Source organism: Brachypodium distachyon, chromosome 2 (assembly GCF_000005505.3).
Source record: "Brachypodium distachyon strain Bd21 chromosome 2, Brachypodium_distachyon_v3.0, whole genome shotgun sequence".
NCBI classification, from domain to species: domain Eukaryota; kingdom Viridiplantae; phylum Streptophyta; class Magnoliopsida; order Poales; family Poaceae; genus Brachypodium; species Brachypodium distachyon.
In genome coordinates, this window is record NC_016132.3 from 58,923,348 (window position 1) to 58,950,999 (window position 27,652).

General features: G+C 43.3%; 5 protein-coding genes and 1 long non-coding RNA gene across 10 annotated transcripts; 2 read left to right on the forward strand and 4 right to left on the reverse strand.

The window, feature by feature from the left end:
• Nucleotides 1–1,112: 1,112 nt before the first annotated feature.
• On the reverse strand, nucleotides 1,113–2,448 carry LOC100843246 (probable aquaporin TIP1-2). Its single transcript, XM_003565138.4, has 2 exons — nucleotides 2,213–2,448; nucleotides 1,113–2,123 (listed from the first exon to the last, which is right to left on the reverse strand). The coding sequence occupies exons 1-2, from the start codon at nucleotides 2,343–2,345 to the stop codon at nucleotides 1,498–1,500; spliced, it is 759 nt and encodes a 252-aa protein (XP_003565186.1). The 5' UTR covers nucleotides 2,346–2,448; the 3' UTR covers nucleotides 1,113–1,497.
• A 2,027-nt stretch (nucleotides 2,449–4,475) lies between these two features.
• On the forward strand, nucleotides 4,476–6,229 carry LOC104582968. 3 transcript variants are annotated; one of them, XM_024459610.1, is made up of 2 exons: nucleotides 4,476–4,598; nucleotides 5,559–6,229. In XM_024459610.1, exons 1-2 carry the CDS (start codon nucleotides 4,596–4,598, stop codon nucleotides 6,078–6,080), a joined length of 525 nt encoding a protein of 174 aa, XP_024315378.1. In that variant the 5' UTR covers nucleotides 4,476–4,595; the 3' UTR covers nucleotides 6,081–6,229. The 3 variants fall into 3 exon arrangements, with proteins under 3 accessions (XP_024315378.1, XP_024315379.1, XP_010232891.1); XM_024459611.1 differs by lacking the exon at nucleotides 4,476–4,598 and adding an exon at nucleotides 4,606–5,039; XM_010234589.3 differs by lacking the exon at nucleotides 4,476–4,598 and adding an exon at nucleotides 4,606–5,031.
• On the reverse strand, nucleotides 6,180–10,695 carry LOC100845386 (vacuolar fusion protein MON1 homolog). 3 transcript variants are annotated; one of them, XM_010234588.3, is made up of 15 exons: nucleotides 10,200–10,695; nucleotides 9,773–9,852; nucleotides 9,600–9,671; nucleotides 9,443–9,482; nucleotides 9,191–9,292; nucleotides 8,950–9,071; nucleotides 8,726–8,858; nucleotides 8,061–8,152; nucleotides 7,902–7,983; nucleotides 7,737–7,801; nucleotides 7,336–7,620; nucleotides 7,166–7,257; nucleotides 6,735–6,799; nucleotides 6,517–6,623; nucleotides 6,180–6,439 (listed from the first exon to the last, which is right to left on the reverse strand). In XM_010234588.3, the coding sequence occupies exons 1-14, from the start codon at nucleotides 10,605–10,607 to the stop codon at nucleotides 6,528–6,530; spliced, it is 1,734 nt and encodes a 577-aa protein (XP_010232890.1). In that variant the 5' UTR covers nucleotides 10,608–10,695; the 3' UTR covers nucleotides 6,180–6,439; nucleotides 6,517–6,527. The 3 variants fall into 3 exon arrangements, with proteins under 3 accessions (XP_010232890.1, XP_010232889.1, XP_003567548.1); XM_010234587.3 differs by having other exon boundaries at nucleotides 6,278–6,439; nucleotides 6,532–6,623; XM_003567500.4 differs by having other exon boundaries at nucleotides 6,278–6,623.
• Nucleotides 10,642–18,916, forward strand: LOC112270931. Its single transcript, XR_002963590.1, has 2 exons — nucleotides 10,642–10,771; nucleotides 18,570–18,916. It is a non-coding gene; the product is annotated as an uncharacterized LOC112270931 (long non-coding RNA).
• LOC100843547 (ABC transporter B family member 20) lies at nucleotides 11,025–20,788 on the reverse strand. Its single transcript, XM_003565139.3, has 13 exons — nucleotides 20,555–20,788; nucleotides 20,395–20,474; nucleotides 19,574–20,300; nucleotides 18,340–18,394; nucleotides 18,071–18,246; nucleotides 17,638–17,838; nucleotides 17,101–17,360; nucleotides 16,700–17,010; nucleotides 16,370–16,590; nucleotides 15,939–16,279; nucleotides 14,311–15,089; nucleotides 13,817–14,058; nucleotides 11,025–12,924 (listed from the first exon to the last, which is right to left on the reverse strand). The coding sequence occupies exons 3-13, from the start codon at nucleotides 19,964–19,966 to the stop codon at nucleotides 11,695–11,697; spliced, it is 4,209 nt and encodes a 1,402-aa protein (XP_003565187.1). The 5' UTR covers nucleotides 19,967–20,300; nucleotides 20,395–20,474; nucleotides 20,555–20,788; the 3' UTR covers nucleotides 11,025–11,694.
• A 142-nt stretch (nucleotides 20,789–20,930) lies between these two features.
• LOC100843857 (ferrochelatase-2, chloroplastic) lies at nucleotides 20,931–27,090 on the reverse strand. The gene is made up of 10 exons (XM_003565140.2): nucleotides 26,733–27,090; nucleotides 26,236–26,548; nucleotides 25,786–25,929; nucleotides 24,894–24,995; nucleotides 24,366–24,469; nucleotides 23,584–23,710; nucleotides 22,881–23,033; nucleotides 22,559–22,659; nucleotides 22,237–22,438; nucleotides 20,931–21,489 (listed from the first exon to the last, which is right to left on the reverse strand). Exons 1-10 carry the CDS (start codon nucleotides 26,780–26,782, stop codon nucleotides 21,265–21,267), a joined length of 1,521 nt encoding a protein of 506 aa, XP_003565188.1. The 5' UTR covers nucleotides 26,783–27,090; the 3' UTR covers nucleotides 20,931–21,264.
• Nucleotides 27,091–27,652: the final 562 nt, after the last annotated feature.

Sequence of the window (27,652 nt, forward strand, 5' to 3'; positions counted from 1 at the left end):
CAAAATAAGGTAAAAATTATTGTACCATACGATGGCGCTACCAATCCATCTTCCTCCCCATCAGCGCGCGTGAGGTTGTGACATCATGGTCGCATGCGTCTCCCTCCAATGTCCTTGGTTTAAACAAAATCTTCAAACCATGATTTGGAGAAAACTGAGGGAATAAGAAACTTGAGAAGAAGAAGATTACCGGAGAAGAAGACGATTTGTTCGGCGCACGTACGCAAGGACGGAGGAGGGCGCCGCGAGATCTTCGTAATGTGTGGCGGTGATGGGTGTTCGTCAGTTCATGTTAGGGTTTGGGGGAGGGTGCCGCGCAAGAGGTTGGTGATGGTGGCGGCGGCGCGGGGTGGGTGACGGGTTGAGTTAGGGTTTAGGTTGGTTATATAGCAACCACAATGCACTTTAGACGGTTGGATCGAGATCCGACGGCTATTCGTGTGGCGGAGCGCGAGGGTGGGTGTGGCTCGTGTTAGGGTTTGGACGATGATGGTTGGATCGAGATCCGACGGCTATGCGTGTGGCGGCGCGTGGGGTGGGTGCGGGTCGTGTTAGGGTTTGGGCGGTGATGGTTGGATCGTGATCTAACGGCTATGCGTGGCGACGCGTGGAGTGGGTGTGGGTCGTGTTAGGTTTTGGGTGGGTTTCTATATATAACAATCAAGATGCTCAAATAGATCGTCATTGGATCGAGATCGGACGGTTATGCGTGACGGGGAGTGGGGTGGTTGTCGGTTTTGTTGATCGAGATCTGACGGCTAGAAAGTCGGCTCTTCTAGAATCTTTTTCAGGTTGCTACAAATGGAAGGGTAATACAATTTTCTGAAATAATCCTCGGATCATTTGGAAATCTCATCCTAGTCCCTATCGACTTCCTGACCGTCCGATCAAGAGGTGGGGGTATTAGTATTTTGCGTGCACCACACTCACAAGTCGATCACAAATGGGGCTTGGTATTTCGCCTTTGTCACACTCACAACACATCACACAATATGCGAAAAGTATGCATGTAATTAAACTGCCATTTCCACAACAAGGATCGACCACACACATCCAGCATTGCATGAATGGAGGAAAAAAGAATGCCTTGAAAATAAAATCATCACACAGGATTGGCAAGACATGAAAATTTCTAGACACACACACGCCACATGCAGGGGTTGTACAATCAATAAACATCAATCTTGACCATGCATGGAATGGAAGCACATGCTTGCTTGCATATGCATAATTGAGGAGAGATCCAAGATGAGATTTATTCTTGACTGAACTCCACATCACACACACTACGTAACGTACCCATCATGAACTTCTCAAGACACTGACCGATCGATGACAAATAAAGAGACACTACAGCAGTGGGACTATATTGAAACTAATGAACAGTGCTTACTTTGCTGATTCTTGAAATCAACATACTGAACTGAAGACGAAGACACTTGTTGATCAAATTCCCTGAACCTTACTGAAGACGACTGAAACTTGTATACTGCTTCTTCAGTATTCGGCGCTGGGCAGCTGGTCGTGTGGCCTCTGTCCGATGAAGACGATGTCGTAGACGAGTGCGGCAATGGCGGCGCCGGCGAAGGGGCCGAGCCAGTAGACCCAGTGGTTCTCCCAGACGCCGCTAACCACGGCGGGCCCAAACGACACGGCGGGGTTCATGGAGGCGCCGTCGAACGCCCCGCCGGCGAGGATGTTGGCGCCGACGATGAAGCCGATGGCGATGGGCGCGATGACGCCGAGGTCGCCGCGCTTGGGGTCGACGGCGGTGGCGTAGACGGTGTAGACGAGCCCGAAGGTCATGACGATCTCGAAGACGACAGCGTTCCAGACGCCGACGCCGGCGCTGAGGGAGAAGGCGCCCACGGAGGCGCCGCCAGTGGAGATCTGCAGGAGCAGGCAGGCGGCGGTGGAGCCGAGCAGCTGGGCGACCCAGTAGACGATGGCTTTCAGGAGGCTGATGTTGCCGCCGATGAAGGCGCCGAAGGTGACCGCCGGGTTCACGTGCCCGCCGGAGATGTTGGCGCCGACCGAGACGGCCACGAACAGGGCGAAGGCGTGCGCTAGCGCTGCCGCGATCAGGCCCGATGGCGTCGTCGCGCCGCCGTCCGTCAGCTTGCCTGTTTGTTTGTTCGTTTGTTTGTTTGGTCAAGAATTCAAGATCCATGGAGAACAGAGGAGGAAGAAGACGAAGTGAGTGTATAAATACCGAAGGCCATGCCGGAGCCGGAGCCGGCGAAGACGAAGATGAGCATGGAGATGAACTCGGCGACGGCGGCCTTGAAGGTGTCCGGGTGGGACAGCTCGCCGGGGCTCCCGATCGCGATCCGGCTGACCGGCATTCTCGCAAGATTGCTCTGATCCTGGAGCACTTGATGAACTCTGGAATTGTTTGTGTTTGTGTGGATGGACACTGTGGTGTGAGTTGGTTACGGCAGTGCGTTTATATATAGCCCGCCGGGAATGGATGGCCGGGGAAGCTGCTGGAGACCGCTTCAAACAGGGAAAGGATTAGCTTCACATCATTTTTTTTTCCCTTTCAATCTCTTCTCTGCTCCATCCATGAGGCTTTTTTCCCCCTTCTATTATCAAGAAAATAGAAAAATGTTGTGTGCGAAAATTATCAACATCATGGACACGATTCTTTTTGTTTCTTTGCTTTGGGCGGCATTTCATAATCATTGCACGTCGTTGTATGTGTTTATAGTTGAGCACATTTTAAGATCTCCTAATGCGTGCCAATTCAAACAAACAAAAGACCCATAATGTGATTAACATCTTGCATTTAGCCTTGCATACATCATCGAAAAGTGTATATACCTACTACTACGTGTTGTAGCGTGGTTGACCGATCGATCGATGATTAGGGGATGCACACAACTGATGAACCAGTAATCAAAACACTACATTATTACAACATGGAGTAGTTGTGTTGTGTGCTGTGTGTAGAGCTAGAGATGGATTGACATGGACATTCCGGCTGCAGGCGGGCCCGTTTCGTACATGTATATGATAGGGGGGCGGGCCTCCTAGCCAATAGGAGCCTGCCACGTGGAGAAACCATTGGTGGAGCAGGCCGGAGCGGCGCCGACCAGTGACGTCGCCTTACATATATATGTCTGCTTCCCGTCTCAAAAACCTTAATTTTTCATTCTTCCTTTTTCCTTAGTTCTCTTAAACAAGCAAACAAACAAGAGTTGTTGCATTTTGCAATGCATGCTTGTGCTTTAGATTTACAGCTGCTAGATTCTCCTTCTCTTGTCTTGTAGTTCCATATATATATGTCTAGTCTAAGTTGTGGTGCGGATTGAAAGACGGTGCTAGCTTATTATTCATTCAGTGATCAATAATCCATGGATGGAGACCTTTGGCCGCCGGAATCTTTCACTGACGGGGATATATATATGCGTTTGCATTGCATCGACACATACCTAGCTATCTGTCAGCTCAGCCTGAATGTGTGCAAGGAAATGTTATATGAGCCACAGATTGAAGAAAGAAGAAGATATACATATGCATGGAGGAGAGCGATGTGCATACTCCCTTCTCTCGAATCATCGATCGATTTCAGCATTCATTCATTCTCGAAATGTCTGCTTCAATCGATCTCTTATTGTTATGCGCCGCAGCAAGAACAGGACAAAGACAGGACCATAACTGTTTGATTGCATGCTTTTCTGGAATGCTCTATCGACTCGAGAGAATCTTCTTCGTATAATAAGCTCAGGGCCAGGCCAGGCACGTCTGGAAATCCTAGCACCGGCATGTTTATAATCCCAAGAAAATTTTAATTCGCTGGAATCCGATTGATCAGCTGCTGGGGTTCAGTTAATTCAGATCTCTTCAGTTAAGCAATGGCGCGCACCTCCTCGACCCTTCTGTTTGAGACGAGAGAGGACAAAGGTTGTTGCTGCTGCTTCAGAAATCAGAAGAGAAGACAAGACAATTCCATTTTTGAATGTGGGATGAGAAGAGAAAGTAGTTGCTGCCGCCAGATCAAAACAATCCAAGAAGCTACGATGAAATCGACTAGCTAGGCAAAAATGACAAATTGGACTCTTTCGAAATCTTCAGCAAAAAATGACCCAAATTTAGGACAGTAAAACTGGACACCCTTCAAGCCCTCTCACCGTCTCACGCCATCAGCCTTTGTAGCTGTCCGATCGTGCACTCAGGCAAATTCTGATCGTTCGACAGCTCGCGGCATTTTCAACTTGTCGCCCTTAAAAAAAAAAGTGTGGCCGTGGCCATTGGAGGTCGAACCCACAACCAGTGGTTAAGGCCATTGTGGTATTGACAAAGGCTTTCAATAAAATTTTAGCCAACCAAGCATTTGGCATGACAAAGGGCCTAAACCAAAAGTATCTATGCTCTTAGCTTCAGTGAAAAAAAATCAACGCAAAATCAAAAGGGATCACGATCAGTGCAACCGAAAAATAAAGGGGCCAAGACTTTGTGAGCGAGGCAACGGGAGGGCCCAACACAAGGGAGACATAAAAGTGAAAAAGGCAAAAGGAAAGACGGAAAGACATTTGGGCCCTCCCAAACGCTGAAAAAAGGATCCTCGGTCGGATCCCCAAACCTCCTCATCCATGGCAAGCACATTAATTCCCCTCCATTTTTCTTCACACCCTAGTACAGTATATGGAAACATGAACTAATCATATATGGAATGTGTATGCCGCCTCTTAAATTTCTTGTCTCTCTCTCTCTCTCTCTCTCCTTTGAGTTTCTGCGTGGACTCTTAGCTTGGCTGTATATGCTTCTTCTTTCCCCACAGTCCATAAGCTAGTCGATCTCTGCTTTCTCTTTGTTCACATCTTGGGACGTACGGCACAAGTGTTTCTCCAACACATATAGATCAGGAAGAGCATTTAGAGAGATCTTCATATTTGGGCATAGGCAAGGTAGGAGTGGGAGGGTAAATTCATGGCGACGGAGCCGCCGCCGCTGCCTCCTGGCTTTGGAGACATGTCCTTCCGGGCGGTGCCGCCGCCGCTCCATGATCTCCATTGCCTTCCCCAAGAGGTTTGCATGTACTGTAGTAATCTCTTTTGCATTCTCCATCAATCGATCCGAAACCCATGCTTTAATTTGGGATGCCCGCATGTTTGCCGTGGTCAAGATCGTCTGGTTTCTTCATGAAGAGTAATTTGTTAGGCAAAAGGGTGGACTTGAATTCATTCCTGACGTATAAGAGCGTTTGAATTCTGCTCAGTTACTTGTCCTAGATAGATATAGTATTTGACTAATTCCATTGGGTTTTACTTTAAAACATTAAGTGTGCCCTGTTTTAATTTGTAAACTATTTTTTTTCTTGTTTTGCTACTCTCCTTTTGCATCCCCTGTTGAGAACAGTGTACTGCCAAGTGATGGGTTATTGTATGTGTAGCAGTGGGATTCTGTACAATGATGTTGATTTGGGCATCTACAATAATGATCTTCTTTTACTGTTTTGAGTGGGCATGGCTGCTGGGTAACAGCAGATGCTGCATCATAACCTTCTCCTCAAGCTCTGATTCTTGAATCATTTCTCTTAATCTGTGGCATGGCAGAGCGTTGAGGAGGTGAAGCAGATGCTAGCTGCAGCGACGTCAGAGCTGGAGGCGGCAAGGCAGGAGGTGCGCCGGAAGGAGCAGAACATCGCCGCCCTGGTGGAGCTCCTCCGCCGCACTGCCGAGGAGCGTGACCAACTCCAGCGACAGCAGCAGCACCTACTGCTGGCACATGACCCGGCGGCGGTGGCGACACCGAGCAGCAGCGACTCCCACTGGAGCCTCACGCCATCCTCTTCCTCCCCGGTGGCCGTGGATAGCTCCGTCTTGTTCCAGCCAACCTCAGCCAGCAATGCAGATGTCATCGTCGACAACACGCCGGTGCTGCTTGAGCCGCTGGCGACCAAGAGACCGCTGCCACAACAAGGGCAGCTGCTGAAGGCTGTGATGGAGGCAGGGCCTCTGCTGCAGAATCTGATGGTCGCAGGGCCGCTGCCACGGTGGCGCAACCCGCCCCCAGCACGGGCTCTTCCCAGCCCTGTCATACCGGCGGTAGCAGGCTCTCGTGCTCCGATGGGTTGAAACTGGTTTCTTTTCAGAATAAGCTGGCCATAAAAAATGTCCTCTTGCCCACAAAAGCAAATATCTTGTGATTCTCGTTTGAGACTGAATTTTTGTTACTTGATGGAACATATCAAAATGATACAATACAACTTCGAGCTACATTTGATGGAAAGAAGATCGCATTGGAGGAATTAGATGCTTACAGAAGGAGCATATATGGAAATGAGAAAATGGCATTGATCACAGCAACATGATACAGTGAAACCAACAACTGGCTAGAAATTGTCTCGGGCCATCAATAAAAGCATCGCTTTTGTGAGGATGTTACAGAGACAAACCTAATCCCTCATATATCTCCCCAACAGTGATGGTATTGCCTGTGTCGGTATAATAAGTACATGAATCATGAAAACTTTCGATAAAAGAGATAACAAAAGCATATGAATTTACATACAAGACAAAATATCACCAGGCAAGGGTGCTTTCTCCGTATACGAATATTTCATTTTCTAAATCCCTGATCCATTGGCATACTCTATTGCATATCTTGATCGCTTGAGTCTGGAAAATACATGTACTCAAAGTTATTATTGGGGTATTACTAGTTTACTACACAGTGATGGATGATGCATTATTAAATGCAATTGCAAACTGAAACTAACAGATACCAACCTTGTCAGCAAGTGGATTAAAGGCTGCATATAGCTCAAAATCCTGGGTTATCCAGCAAAATAAAACTGCAAAAAAGGAAACAATGGATCCATCGTTGTAATTCACATAGGCAAATAGCATGACACTCGAACTGTAAATTCAAGAATATCTTCACAGCGAAGGTACTCCTGGGCATAAATGCCACAGAATTACCAACACAAAAAGCAATGACTTATCTGGTGTTTCATAACAGCTAGTAGATTGTATCCCTATGGGTAAATGCATAGGATGGATGGTACTACTGTTTTGCTGATGGCTGCAATTCTGTATTTGGAGTTCTTTTTCAGGTCTTTGTATTTACTTGTTTGAATTCAACGTTCTCAATATTTTAACACAGGTAATAAGTTGTCTCAAAAGAAAAAGTTGTTGACTGCTACTTGTGGGTAACTTACCATAATCCTCGTCTCTTCTGAATTGAGTTCTGTGTGGACCACTTGCTTTATCGTGCATGGAAGCATAGAACTTCTGATAAGCTTTGTACAATCTGCACACATAAGGTTATCTTTCAAAGAAGATCCGCTAATACGGAGATAAATACTGTACTATCATCAATATTCAGTACCTCTTCTGCTGCTTTGGATTTCTAATGGGCGAGGCAAACTCAGATGATACATACTGGTCAAGATAGATGCTTTTATATATAAAATGCCAAAGTCCGGCTGGTCCGCCAATTGCCATTTCAGAGGACAAAGATTGAGAATTCCCTTGAGAAGACTGTGCAGGCAGTGATGTAGATTGAGAAGACAGTTCAACGGGCACATCTTCAACACGCAATGCATTCTCGTGCAAAGATCTTTGGACTTCAAGAAGGACATTTGCTTTCAAGAGAACATCTTGTATGCGGGCCCTAGACATTGTTTACAAAAGAATAGTTTCGCTTAGTTTCATAGAGTTGTTAGGCAGCATGTACTCAGCATCTTGTGATGTTTAATCATGTCTTCAGACTTTTATTGTGAAGCTCACCTTGAATCTTTCAGATCATAAAATGCATCTGGTCTCGTAGTAAGCAGAGTCAAGTATGTATTTTCCTGCCATGGAGAACAGTTAATTAATAAGCTAGAATACCTTTTTTCCAATGCTACATAAATAAAGCGAGCATAAATAACAAGGTGTAAATATTTTACTCACATCAAAAAAGTGAACGTAAGCGTATAGGAAGGCCATAGGATTGTATCTTGGCAGGCATATGGGTGAAAAAGACTCCGAAGTCCTGTAATAAACAAACAAAACTCGTAAGAGGGTGGCTCTAGGTCAATGTTTTTATTTCAGATACTATGCCATGATTACCTAAAAGACTCAGAGGACAATATGAAATTTGCAAGAAGTAAAATATCATCCGGGTGCAAAGTAGCCTTTTGTGCTCCCACGAGACTAATAACCTGAAGAGAAAAAAACAATAATGTATCTCTCAGAAACATGAACACACATAACTATGGAAAAAAGAGGCTCTACGCTAAACATCACTAATGACTTGCAATCATAACTAAAATATCTGGAATGGATAAAGTTCCAGGAGGCCTCTAGCTCACTCTGCCTCATGGTGATGCTACAACCACATACAAACTAAAGATAGTGAGAGCATGGAGACATCTATAATGATATTGGTACAGTCTGTCAAGTTCCAGAGTTCAAAAGTCACTGACTATTGAAGAGATTGAAGATGTGTGATACCGAGGCAACACAAACAACAAGCTTTATATGGAGATTTGCAGAAATGTGGCATATCAGCGTGGATAAGGTGAAAGACATAACTGACCGACTGAAGAAAATAAGACTTGTGCCATTTGTACGAACCTCTAGAAGGTTCAACTGGTACCTAAAGTGTGCTCAGAACAAACTACAAGAAGGAAAGTTCTACATCTTAGGATATAAGCATGATTTAAGTAGAGTATGGTCAAAAAGTCAAATAAAATTATCACCCGTTGCAAGTTCTGGCAGAAAACTGGACAAACCTTGTGCTCACACATCAACAATGCAAACAAAACTCCTGAATCGGCAATGTCCTGCAAAACTGCGCTAGCAGCTCGTCTGGTTGCTTGGGCAAGGGGAAGACATGTGTATGCATGAAGAAATGTAGCAGGATTCCTGTTGAACAGTTCAATAAAATTTCGATTAAGCACTAAAGTCTACAATGGCATAAATGAATTCCATGGGAAGGAAAAGAAAACAAACTTACCAGCTGAATGCACGTATAAGAGATAGGAAAACTGCATCAGTGCCACCTAGTAGCGGTGCCATATCAAATTTGGGATTCTTCTCAAAGCATCTGTTGACTGACTTTGTCAAAATAAGCAGCATCTGCAAATTTGTATATTCAGACAGAGAAATATGGATAAGAATGGTGCATAAAGTTTGCATAACCAGAATTGAACTCATCAAATACAAATGTGATGAGATGAATGCAACAGTGGAAGCACCTGACCATACATGAGCTCTAGTTGGCCCCTCAATCCTTCATATGACTCTTCAGTGCAGCTAATACAAACTAAGTATATTGGACCCTTGACAAGGAAAACTATCTGAAAGACAGGGTAAAATCAACTTAGTATGTCTACAGTTAGTACTTAAAAACGTTTGCAGATGAATGTCCGAGTTAAGTTGTGTTCAATTTCCTCACAAAAAGGAAGTTATGTTAGAAAGTAAATTTTGGACAAGGAAGGCCACCTGACCTGATGTTTTCCAGCTCTCACAAATTTGATATGGTCAGCACTGGATAAAAACAAAAAAGATACCAAAAGGAAAAATTGAGCACAGCCAACAGGAAAAGGTTAAGGCAGAAAAATCTTATCATTCTGATCACCAGAAATAAAATTTCCTCACACTCACCTGTTCTCAACAAAGGAAACAATCGCTTGCAATGTAGCAGAAAATCCAGCTAGTTTGTGCTCGTCTCCATACCTGGAAATCAAACAAGATGAGGAAAATGCACAATGTTATGATCTAGAAGATGCGCCATTCTTGATGAAGCATATTCATGAAGTGCAAGTGATTAATTTTACCTAGAGTATATTGGCTTGCCGGAATTGCTCAAAATGAAGAAATGTTTTTTCCTCTTCCTCCAAGAAGCTGAAGCATCGTCCTGAAACATCAAGGAACTCATTTCAGGATTTCAGGCCGACACGAGAGTACACCTACAGAAGTACCAGCAGCTACGGTGCAAAATTCAGTTCAATGCCAACTATCCTTTGGGTAGCATTTGCATCTGTAAATACGAGAAGGCATGGATATATGCATCAGTAGCGAAGCTATATGTTACTGGATATAATGTCAGCACACAGCAGCCCAAATTACTAACAACGAACGAGCTGGGGGTGGTGAAGCAATTCATAGACAGATGATCTCAGTAGCTCAAGCCACCCTACGTTAGTAGGCACAAACAATGACAAATGGTGTGCACAAGAGAAGCGAATGTATAAAATCCATCACCTCGTCGGCGTGCTTCTTGTCGCGCGCCCAGTCCTCGGCGCCCGGGCCGTGCGGCTGTGGCGCGTCCACGTCGTGGTGGTCGGGCTCCTCGATGCCGGCGCCGCCGGCAGCGCTGGAGGCGAGGCTGCTACCCCGCTCGCCGGCGTAGCCGCTGCTGCTGGGGCTGGGCGGGCCGTCCTCCTCCTCCTCCTCCTCCTCGAGCCCCTCCATCTCCTCCTTCCATGCGGCCGTGCTGCTGCTCCCGCCCCTGGACGCGGCCGTGAAATACCCTTCGTCGTCGTCCTCCTCCTCCTCCTCATCCTCGATCTCGGGGACGGCGGCGAAGTCCGGGGGCAGCGCGGCGGGGGCGCGGAGGGAGAGCGCGGCGAGGCCCTTGTCGTCGGGGGTAGGGTTTGGGCCTGGATCCATGGCCTCCGGGTGGGAGGAGTCTGGCGGAGAGGAAGAAGAAGGGTTTGGATCCTTGAATGGATCGAATCGATCTCTCTGGTTAACTAACCAACTAACCCGGTTGGTTTGGTTTGACTGGCTGCTGCTGATGTCACTTCACTTCACTGCTCTACTCACCACATTTGGTAATTGCTCACTTCATCTCGTCTCATCTCCTTCTCCTTTGGCTACTTTTCCCCCCACCAAATTTGTCCTAAATTCCACATCTTCTTTTTCTTTTTAGAAAGTAATTTCAGTTTGCCCTTCAAAAATATAATAATTTGACTTTTCATAGGACCCATGCATGTCTTTGTTTTCTTGAAAATCCGACTACAAAAAAGAGACCGAGAGTACGTACATGATATAACATCCACTCTAAACAACAAGACGCATCACACATATGCACACAGCCTCGAGCATCCAGTAAATTAAGAGGTTCAAGTATGTACCAAACAAAAATGGCCTAGGGCTACCACAAATTAAGCAACAAAAACAACATCCATCCATCCTCCACTACTCCTGTAATTACACCTTCACACCCAGCAACAACTAACGCCGCATCCTAAAACAGGCAAAATTTAAATAACCCTAGTTCAAAACTACACCAAAAACCAAAAAAGGCCATGAATGAATAGGCAGAGCACAGAGCCTGCACAGCACAGCACAGGGCATGTCTTAGGGCACAAAACTCCCATGCTGGACTTTGCTCAAATTCATTACAGTTGGATAAATCACACAATATTGGAGCCGAACCCAATGTGTCATAATTTCGTAATATAACTTTGCACAATGGCATCTCAGCTTCCTCAAGGCTCCTGCACTTTAGAACGATATAGAACAATGGTGTTTCAGCGCCATCAGAGCCCTCCTAGCAATTTAGAACAATAAATACCATGTGTCCCAGAGCCTACCACGACAATCCCTGTTATGTCGGATCACGAACGTCTGTAACATCATCCCTTTGCTGTAACTGGAAGCTGCCTTCCATGTTGCCCGAGACCAGTCAGTGAAGCAAAAACAGATCAGCTTAATTCCATGGAGTCATGTACAAAATCTACCGGACCATCACCTATATTAGTCTACGCTGGCGGAATCCCTTGGTGAAATGAGGCTGCATCAACTTGATATACAGACCATTCGTTTGCACCAGTGAATCATGTGTTCCCTGCTCGACAATCTTACCACCATTTAACACGACAATGTTATCCACATGCTTCATCATTGCCGTCCTGTGTGCAATGAGAATTGTAGTCTTGTTCCCCATGATCAGCGTATCAAGGGCTTCCTGCACCACCCTACTTGACTCGGATTCGATTGCGGAGCTGGCTTCATCTAGCAACACGATGGGCGCATTCTTCAGCACTACACGGGCAATGGCGATGCGTTGCTTCTGCCCGGGAGTCAAATCAACCCCACGCATTCCCACATGTGTGTCATAGCCATGAGGCAGGCTGCTAATGAAATGGTGAGCATTCGCAATCCTGGCAGCCTCTTTCATCTCAGACTCTGTTGCATTGTGCCTTGCATATATTATGTTTTCTCTTATGGTTGTGGAGAATATAACAGGGTCCTGAGGAACCAACCCCATGTGGCTCCGCAACCATCTCACGTTGAACAACTTCAAATCACGGCCATCCAACAAAACTTGGCCAGCAGTGGGATCATAGAATCTCTCGATCAAAGAAATTATTGTGCTCTTCCCTGATCCAGATACACCTACCACAGCAATTGTTTGTCCTCCATTGACCTTAAGGCTAAAATTACTCAAAACCATCATCTCAGGGCGAGAAGGGTAGCAAAAATCAACACTTCTGAATTCAATGCTCCCATACACATTTGGGGGCTTGAGGCCGCTGGCATCATCTGGATCAATCTTGGGTACACGATCAATAATTTCAAATACTGAGGTCAAGGATTTCCTACGCTTGAGAATATATGGCGCAAGGCCAAATGGCTCCACCAGTGCAAAAGTCGCAAAAGAGAAGACAATGTACTCTTTGAGTGCTGTTACCAGGCTAAGATGTCCATCCTTCACAGCAACAGCTGTATACCACAACAGAAGAGCGTTGCAAGCGAAAAGAAGGAACTGAGAGAAGCCAAAGGCAAAACCAATGCCCATCCCATGAACAAAGCTTTTTGTAAGAATACTTCCAAGCTGCAATCTATAAAGCTCCATTATTTTGTTACCAGCACAAAATGCCACCACAGTATAGATATTCCTCACTGCATCTTCAAGTACTAAAGAAGCTTTCCTGTGCATCTCCTGAATTCCTCGAGAAAAGCCAGAAAGCCACATTTTCTGAAAAAGAGAGGAAGAAATACAAGTATGAGCTCCATTGTGCAGCATAATAAGAGCACAGTGCAGGAACCCTCTCAAGGCAAGACCTCGACCAACAGCTAAATAAAGTAACATAAGTGTGAATTAAAATGTGTAGTTTAACTTGAGCGGGCTGGAAACAATAGAGTATGATATCGACTTTCTTCAGTCTCTGTGGACTCTTGACCATGTTCAAAGGCATACTAACAAACTTCCTACATGGTTATATGGAAGAAAATACAGGTGGACTAGTATAGCAGTCTTAAATCCGCCTATGTGAAAATCATGATGCTGTTTCACAAGAATGAGGCTGATAGAAAACCAACTCCAAAATTTCATAATCTCAAATCTATATTTAGTTTGGATCATACCATGTAGAGAACCTTTTGGTATATTCAATACCAAGATTTGATACAACAAATACTGCAAAATTAACGATGACAGGAAGATCTGCTAGTAGCAAGATGCTTCAAAATAGCTTAAGTTGTAGAGATAGGCACAACAATATTAAGCCCACAAGATCAGGAAGGGCACTCATAATTCAACTGAGCTGTGGAGTCTTATCATCTTGTTCTAGACATTTGGTTATGTTGTGCATGTTCCTGTTTTAGTAAGCCAGAGATACGATGATGGATATTAGGATGTTGCCTTACTCAGAACACAGCTATAGAGATAGAGAGAGATATTATCAAGTATTATCATTGCCAGGTAACAAAAGCAGAAGTCTTAACAAGAAATACCCAAACAAGTCGTGTAGCTTCTATCAACATGTAACATAACTACGTGATTGTTTCAAATAAGATTGCCATACATGCAAAATGGAAGCGTTAATGCAGATAACATATCAGAATGTCGAAAGCTTACAAGAGCTAACCTGTGCAACTGCAGAAATCACAAGAATTGGCAAAGTTGCCAGTGCAACAAGAGCAACACGCCATTCTAGCAGCATGCCAAGAAGAAGAGCCACAAAAATGGCTGATGTATCCTGGATGAAAATAGAAAGTCTGTTGCTAAAAGCAGCACGGACAAATGTTGCATCATTAGCAAGCCGCATCGACAATATGTCCGCACTATTTTCCTCATCATCAAACCATCCAACTTCATTGCGCAGAATTGCTGGAATGCAGAAAACGTCCAGCGGTCACTGATCAGTCTTTAGCAGTATAATGACAGCCTTTTATACTAATACTAAGCTATCATGTATTCATGTTAGAACATTGTAGCATTATTTGATGCATTTGATATTGAAATATGCTTCATGTAATGGTGTGAATTAGATCAAGATTATGTTACAAAAGGATGGCTTACAACCATCAAGGACACATGAATGACACTTTCCGTAGAATAGATAGAAAACCAAATGCTTACCTGAAAACATCATCCTTCTAACACGCTCAGTCATTTTCTCTCCCATTATACCAAAATAAAAGTGCTGCAAGAAGTTAGCCAGCACAGTAATTATACCCATGCCAACAATGAATGAGCAGTACTTGTTCACTTCATCATGTACATCGCGGACACCAATTCTGTAGTACGCCACCACTATTAAAGATATTGTGTAAGCAAGAAGAGGATTAAATGAACCAAAGCAAGCAGCGCCAGCACTCCCCAAAATAGCATAGAAATACTCTGTAAGGCTAAGCTCTGCAAGTTTCCAAAATGATGGAGCTTTTGTTTGATCCTTCTTTGACTCATCAACATGAAAATGATCAAACATATCAAGAGTTCTGCTGAAAGTTTTTGAGTGGGAACGCTCATTTTTTGGATCAGAAGTCAATAATGGTGATATTGGTGATTCTGGGTCTGAGGTATTTGAAGACTGTCGGTGTAAGGGCACATCGATCTTGGGGAGATCAGGCAATTTCATTTCAAAACTGTCCTGCCTTTTGATGGACGGAGCTCTCTCAGAAGCAACCATAGGTAACCTGCCTTCTGCCATTTGCTCCGAAGGAGGACTCTGAATGTTTGGCGACTCACGTGAGTTATGGTTAGCATCAGAGTTTCGGAATGCGAGAAAACCATGCGTTTTCTGAAGTGATGGTGATTTTGACATAACAGGAGAAGATGACTCTTGGAAGCTGTGACTTGCTGAGGAATCTCGTTCAATTTGGAAGGTGCTGGGCTCTTTGTAGTTTCTAATCGGTGTCCTGAAACAATTTAGGAGAAAATAAGTGCTTTAATCCACCAACAGAATAAATAAAACGCTTCAAACAACCAAAAAAACCTGCAGATTTGAAGAATAAACATTTATGCTAGCAGAAGAAAATAAATGGTTAAGACTTGAGAGCATACAATGTGGTACTGCAGTAATTTAAAAAGCCCAAACAACAGTGGTTTGAAACATAAACATTCAGAACTAACAACAGTTCTGCAAGCTAAGAGGGCAGTTACACATATTGCTTGACATGACACAAACAGCTCAATCAAAACAAATATGTACTCTTCACCATGCAGGTTATGTGTGTGTGAAGAAATTATTTGCACACAATGAAATGCACAGATGAACTTCCAACGCCCTTCATCTAGATTACCATGTAACATGAAAATAAAATACCACTTGTGCAAATGATTCACCATCTGTCTTTATTCTTTATTGAGTAAATGGAGACTCAAAGATAGTGATGTTGCAAAAGAATAAAGCGGCTAGGATGATAGAATATGACCCATCACGTTGGACATACAAAAATGGATAAAATATAACATGATATGATACCCAATACTGACAAAAATAAAGCATGAATTCCTGATGCTAGTAAGATGGCTATTAAAATTGTAAAGATACGATAAATCACCCATGATGAAATGTGATAGTGCTGGTCCTGTAAAAAAGCACATTTATTTTCTAAAACATTTCTACATCAACATAGGAACTTGAATCAGAACAAAACAACAGCAGTTAACCAAAAAAGGATCAGAAACATTATGCACCAACATGATAAAAGCTCTATCTCCAAGGAACTAACAAATTGCTTGTTGCAAAAATGATGTGCACTGACCGCTTCGGAAGTTTCGCTGCTTCTTCACACTTAAGAAGTTCAGCATAAAGACCATCAAGATTTAACAATTCTTCATGAGTTCCCATCTCAACAAGTTGGCCTTCCTCCATCACTGCTATATAATCAGCATTCCTGATAAGGCTGAGACGTCTAGCTATGATGATAGTAGATCTGCCAAGCATTAGAACATCTAGTGCTTCCTGGACAGCTTTCTCAGCCTCAAAATCAAGAGCACCAGTAACCTCATCCAGTAAAAGAATTGATGGATTTGAGAGCACAGCACGAGCAATGGAGAGCTTTATCTTTTGTTCCTCTGTCAGTGAAAGCCCAGCACGGCCAACCTATTTTATGTTTAGTTCGAATTAAACAGGCATGTTAGGTCTGTATAAAATAAAGAAACATAATGCAGTCCAATAAGGCATGTACAGTACCTGGGTTTCATAGCCTTTTTCCAGTGAACTGATGAAAGTATGTGCATGAGCTGTTTTGGCTGCCTCCTCAATCTGGTCGGTTGTAGCAGATCTTCCGTATGCGATATTTTCCCGAATGCTCAAGCTCAACAGAGCTGGTTCCTGGGTCACAAGTCCTATTTGGCTTCTTAACCACTCTAGTTTCAAGTTCTTAATATTCTCCCCATCCAAAAGTACTTCACCTGCAACATATAACCGCAAGTAAACCAAAACGATACTTGAGGTGACAATATAATAGTAAAAAAGTAGCTTGCAACTAATACCTAAGGACCTGAATAAAAACTAAAATACCTAAGGTTGGGTCATAGAATCGCTCCATGAGAGGTATTATACTGCTTTTTCCTGAACCATTTCTACCAACAAGAGCAACAGTCTTTCTAGCAGGTACAGTAAGGTAGAACCCGCTTAAGATGGGGATTTCTGGGCGGGAGAGATAACTGAAGTAGACATTACGAAACTCGATGTTGCCTTGCACTGAAGATAAGGTACGGCCATCCTGGTTTACAGTAGACGTTGACCGGCTTATCATTTCATAGAGTCTGTACGCAGCTATACGTCCTTGCTCAAAGGAATAAAAGTTTGTTGCTGCTTGATTAAGTCCACTACAAACAATCAAGAACAGTGGGTAAGATCCTTATTAGTGTAGAAGTGTAGATAGAAGGAAAGGTAATCGTTAAAGATATCATGCTTACAGTCCACTCAAAATAATAGCAAACAGAGCAACTACAACTTCACCACCATTGGCTCTTCCATGGACGATAAGGAATCTCCCGACCCAAAGTTGTAAGGCACAAGAGCATATGGCAAGCCCATATGTAAACCCGAGACCAAGACCTTGCACCAGACTTATCAGAATCCCATAGCGAAGAGTTGCTTGAAGCGAAGTAGCATAAGAATATTTTGCAAGGGTCTCATTTGTGAAGGAGTACAAAGTCCTGATGTATAATATTGCCTGCAAAACAAACACTGCTCAGATGGATATGCTACCTCATTTATAGTTAGCTATGCTGGATGCAATTCTAAAATTAAACATTTTTTTTATTTTGCAATATGCTGTGCACCAGATGAACACACAGAGATCCAACTTTCCTTGCTAATGCTAAGCACATTGCTGAGTAACTTAAAACAAGTCTAGAGGTTTTCAAGACCTAAGTGCTCCATGTCAACATTATCAACAAAAATGGGGTTTGCTTTTATTTACTTATTGATTCGTGAAGGAAGTTAAATACCTGCTCAGCAATGCTTGCGGCCTCACCATAGGCATCCTGAATATTTTCTGCCAGCCGATGGAGAAATATGTTTGATATTCCTCCTGCAGCAACAATGAAGGGTCCAGTAGCCAATGTCAAAAGAGCTATTTGCCAACAGTTCACCAAACCAATGATAAGCCCACCAAAAAATGTAGCCATGTTGTGAATGTAGTTTCCGACCTAAAACCAACACAATACATCACAGTTCAAATAGACCATAAGATAGCAAGACAAAATACAGAATGATTAAATATATAATATTTAAAAAATAAACGACCATACAACTGACTGATAATTAAGCATGCAATTCTTACCGACAATATTGGGTGATTCAATAGACTATATAGAAGATATATAATTAAGCATGCAATTCAATATCAATAATTAAGAAGGTTCAGTGATAAAAACTTACTTTCTCACTCAGAGCAGATTGAATAAGCAAGACATCACTTAGCACTTGACTGACAATATCACCATTGTTTCCATACGTATCAAAGAAACTCATGTCTTGGTTTAATAAGACTTGGACATACTTTGATCTTATTACTGCTGTCTGCCTTTCCCCAGTCAAAATCCAGCACGAAACCTCTGTAAATACAACAGATTTGGTGTAATTTCAAATTTCTTAAGCATGTAAGAACCATGTAGTGCTTTTGATAATTTGATGTAGCCTCATCTCACCTATCCATCCAGCAAAGAAAACACCAATTGCTATGTAGAGGAAGTATAAAGCATGCTGCAGAGACAACAACAACAACGAACAAGTAACTTGTAAAACACAAAGACACATAACGTAGTGAAGTATATTATAGGCAGAAATAATGACAAGTGAAAGCTATGCAGATATTCATTGTGACAAATAACTGCTATCATGTAGTATTTACATTTAGCATGACAAATTGTATGTACAGTCTTTTCAGGACTAAGGTGCGGCATAGCTGCAGCAGCAAAGGCGGACAACAGTGTAGGCACAGCTAGCAGTAGGGACCATAGTGGCGGACTGGCGGTGACCGAGCCAAGACGGAAATGCCAGAACCTGGAGCGCTGTGGACTTCACAGGTGACAAAATGCATTTTCTCGCTAGTTCCTGCTATTTATAGCCATTCTTGGTAGTTATTACGGATCTAACAATCGGCAGCGCCTGGATTAGTCATCTCTCCACGATCTGATCGATCGAATTCATCCGACGGTCCATATTCAAAGTTATTCGTACACTATAAAGTAGTATTGGTATATGAACGGGAACTACTTTTGGACACCTCCCTTACGCTTTATCCCTGCCGTGTCGTCTAGCGGAAAGAAGAACCTGCACGCTTGGCCACTACCGAGAGGGAAACACGCACGCCTCAATTATTTAAATTCTACTTAACCCGCCATCCTACACCAAAATTCACTGTGCAGCATTGCATCCACAGAAAATACCATAATAACCTTCCTAAAAATAGCAACTGCATGCAGCACATAGAGGGAATAAAGCAATATGAACAAGTAAGGTGGCAGTAATCTCATGAGGCTGGGTAGCAAGTAGCAAGCCCAAAAGTCCCTATCAAACGCATGAACAAAGAAACAATTATGAGGTACCAAACTTGAGAACGTCTATCATTTATTTATATTAGCAGCACATCTTTCGCAATCAGTCCTAGGCACTTTGATCACTTAAGCAAAGTGTGTGCACAATGAGGACCATCCCACCTCTTTGAGCAACATTGGACAGGATCAATCAAAACGAAACTAGTAATATGAATTGTCTCGTGGGATCCGAGTTCCTGCTCGTGTTACTAGTGCCGGCATATTGCATTGCAGGAAGAAAACGCAGCAGACAGGACATGGATCGGGCATTGGCTTGTGAAGTGGGATATTAATTGCAGCGCATGGACAGACAGACAGACAGACAGACAGACAGAGGCCAGCCAACCTGCTTGATGTCGTCGAAGAGGTGGTGGGAGTGGCGGCCGTGGAGCGAGTGGATGGCCCTGCCGAAGAGGTGGAGGTAGACGACGAGCGCGACGCCGTGCGCGGCGGCGGCGAGTGCGCCGGCGGCCATGAGCGCCCAGTCGAGGCGGTCGGCGCAGGCGAAGAGGCGCTTGAAGGGGACGGCGGCGGGGGGCGGGTCGGGATCTTCGTCGTCCCCTTCGAGCCCCCCCGCGTCGGCGTCTTCGGGATGCTGCGCTGCGGAGGCGGAGTCGGCGGCGGCGCCGACGTCTGCGGCGTAGGGGGAGGGCGACTCCGGCGGCTCGGAGGCCTCGGAGACGGGCGTGAGCGGCTGCACGTGCGGCGGGGACCAACCGAAGAGCCCCCGCGAGACCATGGCTGGCTAGGGTTTGTTGGTCACCGAGTGGCCGAGTGAGGGCTAGCTAGTAGTCGCTTCTTGGGGCGGCGGCGGCGAGGGATTTGAATGGCATGGGGGTTGGGGAGTAGTGAGGGCTACTGTAGTGTTGCGGTTTGGGTGAAAGAAGGCGAGAGGGGTCCGCGCGATGGCGAGGGCGAGCTGGGCGGCGGCGAGGCGAATGAATCTGGCGGCGGAGAGGTGGCCGGATCGGGGAACGAGACTCCTTTCTTCTTCTTCTTTTACTCCACTCCACAGTCCACACTAGTCCGGCCCAGCTTGCTCTTCAAGTTTTTTTTCTTCTCTCTTCTTCTCCCTGTTGTAGTAAGTAAGAAGAGTAATTACTAATGAGGAACAAGTGGTAAGAGTAAAAGCAAAGAAGAATGGCAATGGATTATGATGGCACTCACTGATTTGAGGTGGATGGATGGGAAGCATGTGCGAATTTCAAAGCAAAGATGGAACTATGATTACTGTGAGTTGGATCTCCCTGTAAATTTAACCCATTTAATAATGCTAGCCAGCCATTAGTATAATCCAGGGATACGCTTTTCATTTTGACCAACGGACCTGACAGACAGGCCCAGGCCCAGGAAGCTGCAGCTGGGCTTCTCTTCCCTTCCTTCCGATCCATTACCATTAGCGTGGACTGGATTTGGTGACAAAAATTCATCCAGACTTAGCAGCGTCTCCCGCTTAATTGCTTTCTGTCATCGTCTCGGCTGTATGCGCTCTTGTTTGCCTTTTCTCTCAATAAATAAAGTTGCTGACGCTGAGTCGTTTGCCTAATTATTGGATTCGCATTTAACCCTTATCTGTCTATTCAAAATGCAACACACATACCACGTGTTAAATTATAACTCAGAATATTATGGCTGTGTGCATCCATCGATGCAAGGCATTTCATCCTTTTCGAAAAAAGTAAAAGGAAACAAAAATTTCTGCATGAAAAGGAAACTCAAAATTAATTATAACTTCTTCGGTCCAGTATCATGACTACTTTGTATTGCACAGCCCATTCTGGGGCAACAAGTAGGTACTACAATGCTAAGGTCCAACAATCAGAACCTGTACCATGGTGGGGAAATAGGTGCTTATGACTTGTGACTACTCGATCCGTATATCTTCAGTCTACATATTTACACCAGCAAATTCAGTCCTTTCTCGCAAGGCAAATCAATTTATATATAGCATCAGAGGACATTACGCAGAATGATACCAAAATTATCATCAGATCGCCTCAAAGGGGGGATCTGAAATCCAACCATCACTGGCACAGCTCAAGGGAGCGGCGGCAAGATACCCCACTGGTGCAACAACCCATGCCCGGTTGTTACCTCCAGCACCAGGAGAGCCAGCACGGCCAGCATAGCCGCCCGCCCGTTCCATGTCTCCGCGCTCTTCGTCCAGCCCCACTCCCACACAATCACTGGAGGAGGCAGCATGTCGCGTTTCGAGTCGTAGGCTGCTAGCAGCTCCTCCACACTCCCGAGTGGCACCAGCGACTGCAAAGGCAACGCACCATATATCACTGAAAATTCTACTCTGCACAGAGGGCGCAAGTATGCTTCTTGATTAAAATTTGCATTTTTAGGCTTGCATCTGGATCCTAATGCCAATTCCTTGAGATATGTGACCTAACTGGAATTACAATTATGTAGGAATCCATTCGATCAATCAGCGCTATGTCGACCGCCGAGATTGGTCAAATCTATTCTTTTGACAAGAATCAGCTTAGTGGGTGTTCTATGCCAATATGATTTAAGAAATAAAATCAGAGATATCATATTCCACCACAGCTAGTAATATTTTGATTAAATCAAAATAATGTAACTAAAAATAGGCAGATGCCACATGAGTCACCTCAGTTATTTGTACATATTATGAATTGTTCAACCAATAATACCGAAGTTTGCAAAAAATAGTTGAGTTGCAAGACAATCTTTTCAGCCAGTGGAGCATGGTCTGAGGCATTTTTTGCAAGTCACTCAAGTTGATTTTTTTAATATTATTTTCTGCTGACCCTGATTAGATGTTCAGTCCTAATGCTACTAATTAAGCAAAGCCAGCTCCAATTTGCACCAATATAGTCTGAGTTCTATAAGCACATTCAGTAACCAGGCCGGCATTTTAGGTTGAGGAGACCACATGCATACTACCATAAGTGGGAAGCGGACATGATTGAATGAGATATAAAACATGAATACACAAATATAGAGAAGCTATTTTGCATGTTCTATGATACTTGTTACCTGCCGAGCCTCAAGGTTGGACACTGCCATTGCGCCAACATAAGGCAAGCTTTCTATAACAGCATCCGCAAGATCCGAAATGAATGTGGGTTCACAACCCAAAGCAGGAACTCGTCCCCAGTGCTTGATGCCAGATTTTAAAGCCAGCTCCTTGTACTCCACATCAATTTCTTCTAATGTCTCGATGTGTTCACTTACAAAACTGAAGAGAGAATACCAGAACAAAAGATACGTCACCACACTAAAATAGTTTATAAGCAGCACAATTGGTAGAGAATATCATCGCAATTAGCACAAGCCAAGTTAAGAGAAGTGATGATACCTAATGGGAACTGCTAGAAGACTCTTTACCCCTCTCTGCCCGAGCGCAATAATTGTCTCGTCCGTGTAGGGTTTCAGCCATTCCACTGGTCCTACTCGGCTCTGAATTTCATGCAAACATGTTAGTTCGGAAGAATGCCAGACATCACTTCAAATAAGACTAACGACCATGTCCATCTGTTGCTGTAATTAGACCAAAGCAACCAGCACACTCATGTTATGCTAATAAACTACATAGGCTCCCCGTTTGGATGGTGAATGCACGAGGCAAAGACAACTGGAGTCGCTTATGTGAAATACACAGTTGTGTGCGATGCATCGACCTGGTAAGCAAGTGTGCATGGATTTCCCATTCCTCTTCTCTCGAGCTCCTCCATGATAAGATCCACACACTCTTCCATCTCTGCTTTATATGGATCACCAGCTTCTTCAACGTATGCCAGAGGAACTCCATGAGCACTGAAAAATATCATGACCTGCAAATTTCATGTCCCGTGAGATATATCACTTAATTCATCAGAAGTTCAGAACTCAGTAACTAAAAAGAATAAGGTTTGTCTGAGTTTAGAAAACAAGTGGCTGCAAAATGGGGACATTCTAAGATATATCTTCATTATAAAAGAGATTTTCACTTGAAGGTAGTCATACTAATTGGGAAAGCATTCTCCAGAGAAGAAACTTCAAAAGAGTGGGACTCCCCTGGCTGTGTTATAAAGTTAAAATATTTTACCCCTTTTGAGCAGTTCCAACCAGAGCCTCTCCAAAGACGAGTGGCTAAATATTACAGTATCAATAACTAACATGATAACATTTCTGGCCTGAATGTATGTCCTGTTTTCTAAATATTAACCATTAACAGTTTGGCACACATGGAGATCTGTTTGTTCGAAGAAAAAACATTTTGCCTCTTTTACTTATCAAACAAGAGCCTTGTATGATATTTTGTAATTATACAAGAGCATATTCTCCAATTTCAGCAGACTTCTATGATTTTCAGTCAAGAGAGCACAATAAAATGGTTCCTACCTTCTGTGGGTCTGGAAAATTTAACAGCTCCTTCTCAACCAAAGTTGCCATAGCCTTTATATATCCTTCACGTTGATACCAAGAAGGTATAACTGTATGTTGCATATTGACCAGATACTCGTCCTCCCTAAGAGAGCAATTGAGTGTGTCATTAGTATAAACTAGGTGATTCCCCGCATGTTGCGGCGGACAATTCTATTTGCACATCTGGAAATGGTGTTAGGAACAAATGGTAATAATATGATAAAATGTAAAAGAAATATGAACACCACAGGCCACACGACTTTATCATCCATAACATATATGCAGCAAAATGTAGGAGTAATTTTGATGAAGATAAACACTAATAACTTCGGGGAAACCGAAAAGAGAAGCTTCAGGAACCTTAATATTCGAAGTTCTTAGAAAGATCGACGTACATATCATGAAAATATGGGTACTTGGTGAATTACTTATATACAACGTGAAGGTGAAAAGTTTTAGGAGCTAAATTGTTGAATCGTCTAAGGGCCACCAAAATGAATTGTTAGTGGGGTTGCAACATATGATATGTATGGTGATATAGACACTTTGCATGCACATGATTTGGATGAGTGGGAACCAACTTGATGATGTGGACATTTTGCATGTTGTGCTTAGTGGAGATCAACTTGATGGTGTGGACATCTTGCATGTCGAGCTTGCAAACATTAATGACTCTTAGTGGGGATCAACTTTATAAAGATTATAGATTAGCAAAGCAAACTGATGTGTGATTTATCATTTCAAATTACCGTACTTACCTGAATATGCTCTCCAGTAGACGGAGACTTGAACCACTAGTTGATATGGAGAACTGGGGGTAAAGAGGTAGAACAACAAGTTTTGTGATTCCATCCCGTTTTATCTAGAATAAAAAGGAACTATTAATGTCTTCTGCAAGGAAATATAAGTTGAACACTGTAGTGGTAGAATGTTTGTAATTTAGTACTCCCTCCGATCCATAATAAGTGTCGCTGATTTAGTACAACGTTGTACTAAATTTGTACTAAATCAGATACACTTATTATGGATCGGAGGTAGTATATCTAGAGTACATTGATATTATATACAATGCCATGACCCTTGAATACACTGTTGCAAGTTTTGCAAACTTCGGATGCCCTTTTGTATGTTAGAAGATTTTAAAAAAGTTTCTGTTTTATGCTACTCTTAGACAAAGAATTTGTTATCGGTAATACTTCTGATACTGAAAACAAAAAATCGAATGCCACAAAATTAATCAAAAAAGGAAAATGACAGGACCAAACTAGTATATGCCAAGCCCCTACTTGTTCTATAGCTTCCTCAGTGAAGGGATGCCAATACCGCATTCCAACGTACACCTTGGCAGGAATATCTTTTTCACATAATGCTTCCATCAGTGCTTCTCCCTGCACAAGGGTTCAATAAAATGATAACACCACGAAATTAAAACCATAGGATGCACATAGTTTATGACAAGATATAAATAATATTAGGAAAAGTGAGGACATTGTCGCTAATTTAGTCATAATGGGTATGGATATATCAATGCCTCGGCCCACGGGGACCAACATATTTTTTTTGCTCAACATCAAATAGAACCATCCTTGTCAAGGTGACTCATTGGCTCTGAGGGAACATTATACTCCCTCCGTCCCATAATTCTTGTCGTTGTTCTAGTTCAAATTTGTACTAAAACAACGACAAGAATTATGGGACTGAAGGAGTAGATGCAAATAATATATATTACAACAACTATTTTTACATCCATGATTGTGCAATGCTCCATCTCACTCAGACAGTCAATTGGCTAGTAGATGACTAATATAGTTGGTATATGTTGTTAGTTGTTACTCGTTACAAGTTATGATTTGTGGACTAAGCTAGGAATGGATGATCTTATATCACAATTAGCAAACAGTTCCTTTGTTTTTATTTGATTTATGCTCCTAGGTTACAAGTTTCCAGTGACTGTCTATGAAAACAGGACAATCATTTTAAACGTTTTACTATGATTTGGGCAGCTAGCTCCAATCATGTTGAACAATAGGTTCAATAGACAATACTTTTCAATGTGTGAATATAGAGCACTATTTTAGTTATTCTGTTTAGCAGTCAGCAGTACAGATACAAAAAATTAATGTGTGAATATACATCAATATCTTAGCACTATTAAGACAATATAATATGACACTGTACCTGCGCATCAGTAATTTGTCGAAGAGGTGAACCACCACCTATGGATGCATAACCTTCCTTGCTCTTTGGTGCTCTTGCAACAGATATGAATTGTGCTAGCGGTTTCTGCAGAAAGCGGAACGCCCTAGGAAGACGGATGATGTCCTGTCATCAAGCATCATGAGATGTCCAATGAGTAAGAGAGAACAAACTGCAATGTTATTTCTCAAATACACCACTAACAAGGCACATCTGAACATGGAAGCACTCTGGTGTCTTTGTTTTTCAGCTATAACATGAATATCAAGATGGTAGAAACTTAGGCCAAGTCCAAGGTTGATCTGGTCTTTACAATTTGAACCAGAAAAAATAAATAAATTCCTCAACATGAAATGAAATCTGGATAAAATAAAAATAACAAATATAGCAAGAGAAAAATCTTAATCGTAGCAATTTGAGGATTGTAGTTACCGGATCAGCAAAAAGATTAAACAAGAAAGGCTGCACGTCATCAAGGGTCTCTGGGCCTCCAAGATTGAGCAACAGAACACCGATTTTTTCATTGACAACATAAAGTTTTCTGATATCAGACTGTGAAGTAAGAAGCGCCTCTGATGCTGATGAGCATGCTCTAAAATGTTGCCTGGAGTCAGGTGGCGGTTGGGAAGACCAACTCAGCTTGCATTTGCAGGCTACGGACTTGATGAGGTAACATTGTCCAAGACAAATTCCTGTACGGCCACCAACTGAAGATTTAATTGCATATGTCCTTGATAGATTGAGCCTGCTTGGACAAGAAAAAGAAGAGAGGCTGTGTAAGTATGCACTACTTACTGCAGTGACACCATATTCCACACACACACACAAAAAGAAGAAGTTCTAGCGCGCATTAAGATTTATACTTAGTATGTCAAAAGAGAAGAGCAAACCAACTATAGCAGGAACTAGGATTCTCAAGATAAAATTACCTGGACAAATTACACGGCGCAGGCCCAGGGGCGGGCCTAACGTGGAGCATGGATCCAGAAATCAGCTGGGAAACGAAATGGAATTATAGCTCCACCAGGAACAGGAAGCACGGGCGGAGGAGTTGCGAATTGGGGAAGATTATGAAACGGGGAGCGGAATCCGTTGGTGGGGTGATGGGAGCGAGAGAATCGAAGGCTGCGGTGGAGGCGCTCGGTCGAGCGAGGAGGAAGACGAGCTAGGGGGCTCGGGCGCTCGGCAGGCAGCGGGATGGGTGGCGCGAGGAGGAAGAAGATCCACGGAGCCAGGAGATAAGGAGATAATTTTGGGTGGACGTACGAAGACGACAAAGTTTTGGCACACTCTCTCCCGTCCGTATTAACTGTGTGAAGTTTTTTCGAGTACGAATGTATCTATATTTAAAAAATATGTAATATTTCAATCATAGACTAGCCAAGATTTTGGTGGCGTGGACTTGGGCTAAACCTATAATCATCCATGAGTGCCAAAAGAACCATACTGAACAAAACGGAAATGTCAGGCATTGATAACAGCAAACCAAAATCAGAAGAGTGTACAATCCATTGCAGAGATGACCATCGCATGTTATGGGAAGCTTGATTTACAGCAAGCGAGCGATCATGTGTAGAGTGTTCGTAGCCTCGTAGGGCAGAAACTGGCTTGGCTTCATCAAGAGGATGTGTTCTTCCTGGCTGCATAGACTGCATTACTAGTGTAACAATTCATTCAGAGTTAGCAGTGTTACGCAGCCAGTCGTTTGCTTTACTAGTGTAACAAAAGCAATTGAAAGCTCATATTAGGATCCGAGTAATTTGGTAACAAAATGGCAGGTGAGCAAAGAAAACTCAAACAAGTCTGCCTACTGCCCAGTAAATACCTGGAACTGGATGCACATGTAGAT

Coding starts and splice junctions, on each gene's coding strand:
- LOC100843547 (XM_003565139.3), bottom strand. CDS start 19,966: ATGGTCTCGCGGGGGCTCTTCGGTTGGTCCCCGCCGCACGTGCAGCCG. Junction 16,280..16,369: donor AAAAAGGCTATGAAACCCAG/GTACTGTACATG, acceptor AACATAAAATAG/GTTGGCCGTGCTGGGCTTTC. Junction 14,059..14,310: donor TAGAAGGATGATGTTTTCAG/GTAAGCATTTGG, acceptor TCTGCATTCCAG/CAATTCTGCGCAATGAAGTT.
- LOC100843246 (XM_003565138.4), bottom strand. CDS start 2,345: ATGCCGGTCAGCCGGATCGCGATCGGGAGCCCCGGCGAGCTGTCCCAC. Junction 2,124..2,212: donor CGGCTCCGGCATGGCCTTCG/GTATTTATACAC, acceptor ACAAACAAACAG/GCAAGCTGACGGACGGCGGC.
- LOC104582968 (XM_010234589.3), top strand. CDS start 4,933: ATGGCGACGGAGCCGCCGCCGCTGCCTCCTGGCTTTGGAGACATGTCC. Junction 5,032..5,558: donor TCCATTGCCTTCCCCAAGAG/GTTTGCATGTAC, acceptor GTGGCATGGCAG/AGCGTTGAGGAGGTGAAGCA.
- LOC100845386 (XM_010234587.3), bottom strand. CDS start 10,607: ATGGATCCAGGCCCAAACCCTACCCCCGACGACAAGGGCCTCGCCGCG. Junction 9,672..9,772: donor GGCAAGCCAATATACTCTAG/GTAAAATTAATC, acceptor TTTGATTTCCAG/GTATGGAGACGAGCACAAAC. Junction 9,483..9,599: donor GTTTCCTTTGTTGAGAACAG/GTGAGTGTGAGG, acceptor GTTTTTATCCAG/TGCTGACCATATCAAATTTG.
- LOC100843857 (XM_003565140.2), bottom strand. CDS start 26,782: ATGCTCCACGTTAGGCCCGCCCCTGGGCCTGCGCCGTGTAATTTGTCC. Junction 25,930..26,235: donor TTAATCTTTTTGCTGATCCG/GTAACTACAATC, acceptor GCTTGATGACAG/GACATCATCCGTCTTCCTAG. Junction 24,996..25,785: donor GACAAATTACTGATGCGCAG/GTACAGTGTCAT, acceptor ACCCTTGTGCAG/GGAGAAGCACTGATGGAAGC.